Below are 5,909 nucleotides of genomic sequence, written 5' to 3' on the forward strand. Positions count from 1 at the left end.
AAAATTATAATAGTTTTGAGAGAGAGAGAGAGAGAGAGAGAGAGAGAGAGAGAGAGAGAGAGAGAGAGAGAGAGAGAGAGAGAGAGAGATTTTTTGTGTGCAAGCCATGAGAAAGAGAGAGAGATTTTTTGTGTAAGCCATAAGAGAGAAAGAGAGAGAGAGAGAGAGATTTTTTGTGTAAGCCATGCGAGAGAGAGAGATTTTTTTGTGTGCAAGCCATGAGAGAGAGAGAGAGAGAGAGAGAGAGAGAGAGAGAGAGAGAGAGAGAGAGAGAGAGAGAGAATTTTTTTTGTGTGCAAGCCATGAGCACATTTTTTTTCGTTTTTAAATCTAATATGTTATTTTTTTGTCTTACAGATTTTCACAATGGGTCGGCACCGAGAGTTTGTTGGTGTTGAGCTCTTCTCCATTACGATGAATTCAACAAGTTGCCTTGTGTCTGGATGTGGTTACTCATACACACCGAAGCCCGGCGCAGAACTTCACTCAAAGCCGTTATGTGATCACTTGAAAAGACAACATGCGGAGGAATATAAGAAACTCCTGGACAATGCCAAAAACAATGCGTCTAGGAAATGGGAGAGAGAAAATATATCTAATTATATTGTCAGTGCGATTACCGAAGATTCGTGTGCAAAAAGAAAGAAAACGGAAGTGATAGAATACGCAATGAGTAAGCAAGAGATGCAGGGACTTGTCGTTGAAGCAGTTACTGTCAACGGATTACCCTTGTCTGTTTTTGAGAAAACAGCCATGTCAAAGCTTATTAGTCCCATTGCAAACAAGCTTGGTGTGTCATTAAGTCAAAGAGGTGTTCGGTCTCTGACTCTTGAAGCCACAGAAAAAAAAAGACTTGAGTTAAGGACTGAGTTCGATAAGCGCTTGGTTTGTGTGAAGTTAGATCTCTGCACCCGACGTGGGCGTCCTTTCCTTGGAGTGAACGTGCAGTCTGATATCAATGGCAAATTGAAGGTAGTGACAGCCTCCGTAAAGGAAATGACACAAAGGGCAACAGCTGAAGAGATCAAATCAGTTTTGCTAGCTTGTTTGAATAAGATTGGAATACAAGAAAAACAAATTTACTCGTTAACCACAAATAACGGAGCAAACGTAATCAAAGTAGGAAAACTGATGCAGAGTGATACACAGGTGAAGGAAGAAAACAGTGAAGAAATTTTGAGTGACAATGAAGAAAACGATGATGAACAAGTATTGGAAGCTGCTGAAAATAAGTTAGACGACTTAGTAAATGACATTCACTTAGCAGCTAAAAGTGTTACACCTATAAGGTGAGCTTTACACACCATGCAACTGTGTGTGCATGATGTTCTGAAAACAGACAGTGTAAAACATATCTTATGTAGGGTGCGAAAAGTGGTGAATAAGACACATACACAAAATATGCACTTAATATTCAAGAACAGCTCCATATCACTTCCAAAACTAGACTGTGAAACAAGATGGGGCTCAACGTATGATATGTTGGACAGTGTCCTTGGAAAAAAGTTATTCTTGAACCAAATTGGCCTAGCTAATGAATCTTTACTTATTTTAGAGGAAGATTGGGATAAAATAAGTGACATAACAGAAGCTCTGAAACCACTCCGTGATGCTACATGTGCACTACAGATGAAAAATCTCACAGCTGGAGAATTCCTTGCTCAGTGGGTTAAGTGCAAAGTTGTTTTGGAAAGAAGCACTGCAGTCACAGCACCACTTCTCCTTCAAGCCATGGAAAAGCTGCAAGATTCTCTGCTCAGGAACCCTGCTTTCCTATCTGCTGTGTATCTTGACAGAAGATATAATGTTCTCCTCACTGAAGAACAGAAGGAACTTAGTCAAATACATCTTCTTGGACTCTGGAAAAAAAATTAAAACTATTTCTTCTACTAGTACTATGTCGTCAGTCTCAATGCTGGCAAAAGACTATTCATTCACAAGCGCCGTAAGTGATGGTGAAGGTGACTCAGCACTTGGGTGAGTAGATATTGTAGAGCAATTACTCCGAGTCAGTGATGTAAGCAGAGCAACTGATACCGCAAGCAAAGAGAGTGAAGTGGCTGAGCATATCAAAATGTTCGCCAAAGCTCCACGTATCAGTAAAAATGAGTGTGTTTTCCAGTGGTGGCATTATCAACAAGAAAGTGCACTAAAAAATCTTGCTGAAGTAGCAGTTGCTCTGCCTGTTACTCAAGCGAGCGTAGAGCGCACATTCTCTGGGTTGCGCTATATTCTTAATGATTTAAGACTAGGTCTAAAAGAGGATATTGTTGACACTGTAATGCTATTACGCTGCAACACATAAAACTGTATGAATTCCTAATACTGTATAACTGAACCTTTTCCTTTTGTAACCTTAGCAAAATAAAATTGTATTTTATCAGTAGTGTATTACATAACACCATTCTTCTTGAAGTGGTAGTAGTAGTAGTAGTAGTAGTAGTAGTAAAAGTGCCACGTTATGTCTATATGAACTGCAATGTAAAAAAAAAATAGGTACAGAAACAGTATGAAATTACGGTACGATAAAAATATCGTACTAGTACGGTACGGTATGAATTTTTAGGTACTGTACGAAATTACGATACAGTAAAAATGCATGGTACGAATTACGAAAAAACAAATTGAACCGTACCGTACTACATGCCCTGCCCATTAGCCATCCGTCCCAGCCAACGGGTTGATGTTGTTTCGTGTTAACGAGGACCTGTATCGTACCTGTTCGTTTTGTGACCTACAACCTCGACTTTTCCTCATAGTATAGTCATAAAAATTAGAGTTAGGTTGTTGTTGACACCATGTATGAGAGGTTAATTGAACTTGTTGAAGGGTACGAGGAGATGTTAGACATGGCAAACAAGATGTATAGAAATAATTAACATGAAGAAAAGACATGGAAAATGACTGTAGAGGCATTAAATAAAACAGGTGGATTTTAATATTCTTGGCATGGTGCATAAAGTACAATAAAGTTGCATAACTTATTTTATCAACACAGTTATCAAGCAACATTTTAAAGTGTCAAAGGTATCGTAATTTACTCGGTCTTCACGTGACAGAGTCTAAGTAAACAATGAAAACCGCGCGCGGGTAAACGGATACGGAACGCCTCGTGTGAATGTAGAACATTTCGACGGCGGTTAGCCACCACCCAGCCTGTCTCACCTTAACTCACCTGGCAGGTGCTATCTCAAGAACTACAAAAGCTCCTTGTGTCAGTTTTACAGAAGTGAAAGTGTGAAGAAGATTCCCAAATGCGCTGAAAGGGAAGAAGAACGCCGGCGAGGCTGCGCGCAGAATGGGATGGAGGAAGTCAGCGTCAGTTGTAAATGAAGTGTCATCTCCGTTGTAATCAACGGGATAGGGAACAAACTAGAATAGCCCCCCACCACCACCCCCCACCACCACCCCCTCCCTCTCTCTCTCTCTCTCTCTCTCTCTCTCTCTCTCTCTCAACGGACATATTCTGTCTCGGAACTGATTCGCGATATTTTCTGGAAATAAGAGAAAGGAAAGAACAGGATTGGCAAAAGAGACAGAAGGAACCAGATTGAAATGAATAACAAAAACTTGGCAAACAAACAGTTGGTATTTTAGAGAGTTAATTAAAAAAGCAAGGACTACTTGAATAAAATAAGATGATAACCCTGAGAACCTATTTTGACGTTCGGTATTGTATTTTGCTTAGAATAAAGAATCATCGGGACTCTTAAATTAGTTAATATTCTGTCTAGCTATAGAAAGAATTAGTTATTTGTGGATTCCATAATATCAGTTGTAGAAAACGTATATATTTGGAAAACGGGTTGTAATTGTTAAAGATGTGTATTATGTGAAGAATTTTCTTCACTCTTCTTCTTTCAATCGTATTTTTAGCCCTCTCCTACTAATACTATAGCTACTCCTTAAACGTCCTCTTCTACATTCAAATTTCTTTAACGAAACATAGGGAGGTCTATTCTAAACTAAAACTTGTTGACAGTGGCGCACGCCATGCTCGTGACGTCACAGCATAGATAATCACAACAGAGGGCCTTAGTAGTAACCCTAGCGTATGTTGGTTCTTTCCTTAAAGTACGTGGGTCGAGAATAAATTCCTAAACTGAATTTTTATATAAATTTCAATACTGCTGAATTAATGCATCTTATATTTCTCAATACCAATTAAGGTTTGATTAGTTTTAAGATGTATGCCCATCGCACCAGTCCATTGCTAATTAATCATTTTAATTATTAATTTTTAGCAAGCCAGAATAGGTAGGGTTGTTGTATATATAAACTCCCTTAGAGCAGCAAGATTTCTCTAAAGTATTTAGTACAAAATCCTGCCTCCTCTGCACTCCTTGCAACAATACATTGCCCTGTCCTGAAGTCCCGATATGGCACCCCCAATGGATTACCGTGCGCATCATGACCGTCACTCACTAGGCAAGGTGAAGCCAGGTGATCTCCTCGACCTTAGTGTCGGCCCATTCAACGAGAAACCGTCCTGGCCTACTGACCTGCCTGGTCAGTGAACCCATGTACCTCTGGCTCCCCCCCCCTCTCTCCCAAAACTCAACTCGCAAAAGATTGCTACCGGTTGGAGAGATTAAGAAGAGGACCCTGGTGTACCATAGTTCCAGCCAAAGTGAGAATTTTTGGGGTGAGCCAGGCAAGAGTGCAAAGTGCCAATTAGTGCGACGTCCAGGTCAACAGCCATCACGGGCATAGGACTAATCTTCAAAGGAGTGCAGGTACTACCTCAATGGCCATAGTTATTCCCCCATTATTTAGCTTAGACTAATTTTAACTTGATAGGGAACCTGGCTTTTACACTATTCAGACTGTGTGCGGTGGGATTGTTTGTATATATTTTCCTTGGATATTAATTTCTGGTTAGAGACTAGCACAGTCTCTGGGTCACGTGGGCCACGTGCCTGACCCCATTTTGATTTTTTATTATTGTAGACCACGTGTCTAACCCATCATCTTATTATTTTGAATTGCTTTTAATTTGCATTCTCTTTATTATTCCATTTTTGTGTTGTTAAGATGTCCGTTTTGTTTAATGTAAATTTGTGAACAAATCAATATTAGGTTAATTAAACCTCCTTAGTATTTTTGCTCCCTTATTTATTTAATGTTTAAACTGGGAATATTTGAAGAGTAAACCTAAGTAAGTCTATAGATGGTAACAGGGAGGAACTTTGCATTAATTTATTTGCTTCGAAGGTAAAGATCTTTATCTTTAAACTTTTAAACTACTTTACATCACTGCTCCCATTTTGGATTTTGTCTAATTACATTAACGTAAAATACCTGTCCAGCATCTCATTGGGGTAGCTGGGACGTAGTTGGAACAGAGCCTGAGAATGAGATGACTATAGACCTGACAAAGCTAGAGAAGGCCATAAATTATTTCTAATTCTACGTGTGGAGTTCTTCAGCCTCTGGACAGTAAATTTCCCCCTTTTGTATTTAAGAGTGATGGTTAGTGAATTAGGACAGTAAAGTATTAGCAGGGTGTTTGTGCCCCGAGAGTAAGTGCTCATATCCTCCCCTGTTGAACTTTATGTAACTGTTATAAGGAGACATTCCCGGACTAAGTTCCCACTCAGAACACACACACAAAAAAAAAATTCTCCACATGTGGAGAATTTTTTATGTGTTCTGAGTGGGAACTTAGTCCGGGAAAGTCTCCTTATGACGGCTACACAAAGTTCAACAGGGGAGGATAATGAGCACTTACTCTCGGGGCATAAACGCCCTGCTAATACTTTACTGTCACAATTCACTAACCATCACTCTTAAATACAAAAGGGGAAATTTTACTGTCCAGAGGCCGGAGAACTCCACACGTAGAAATAGAAATAATTTATGGCCTACTCTAGCTTTGTCAGGTCTAAAGTCTTCTCATTCTCAGGCTC

General features: G+C 39.7%; 1 protein-coding gene across 1 annotated transcript; it reads left to right on the forward strand.

Moving 5' to 3' along the window:
- The first annotated feature begins 366 nt into the window (after positions 1-366).
- Positions 367-1,293, forward strand: LOC137650582 (uncharacterized). The gene has a single exon (XM_068383792.1). It carries the CDS (start codon positions 367-369, stop codon positions 1,291-1,293), a length of 927 nt encoding a protein of 308 aa, XP_068239893.1.
- Positions 1,294-5,909: the final 4,616 nt, after the last annotated feature.

The sequence above is a fragment of the Palaemon carinicauda genome, chromosome 12 (genome assembly GCF_036898095.1).
Source record: "Palaemon carinicauda isolate YSFRI2023 chromosome 12, ASM3689809v2, whole genome shotgun sequence".
In the NCBI taxonomy this organism is placed as follows: Eukaryota; Metazoa; Arthropoda; class Malacostraca; order Decapoda; family Palaemonidae; genus Palaemon; species Palaemon carinicauda.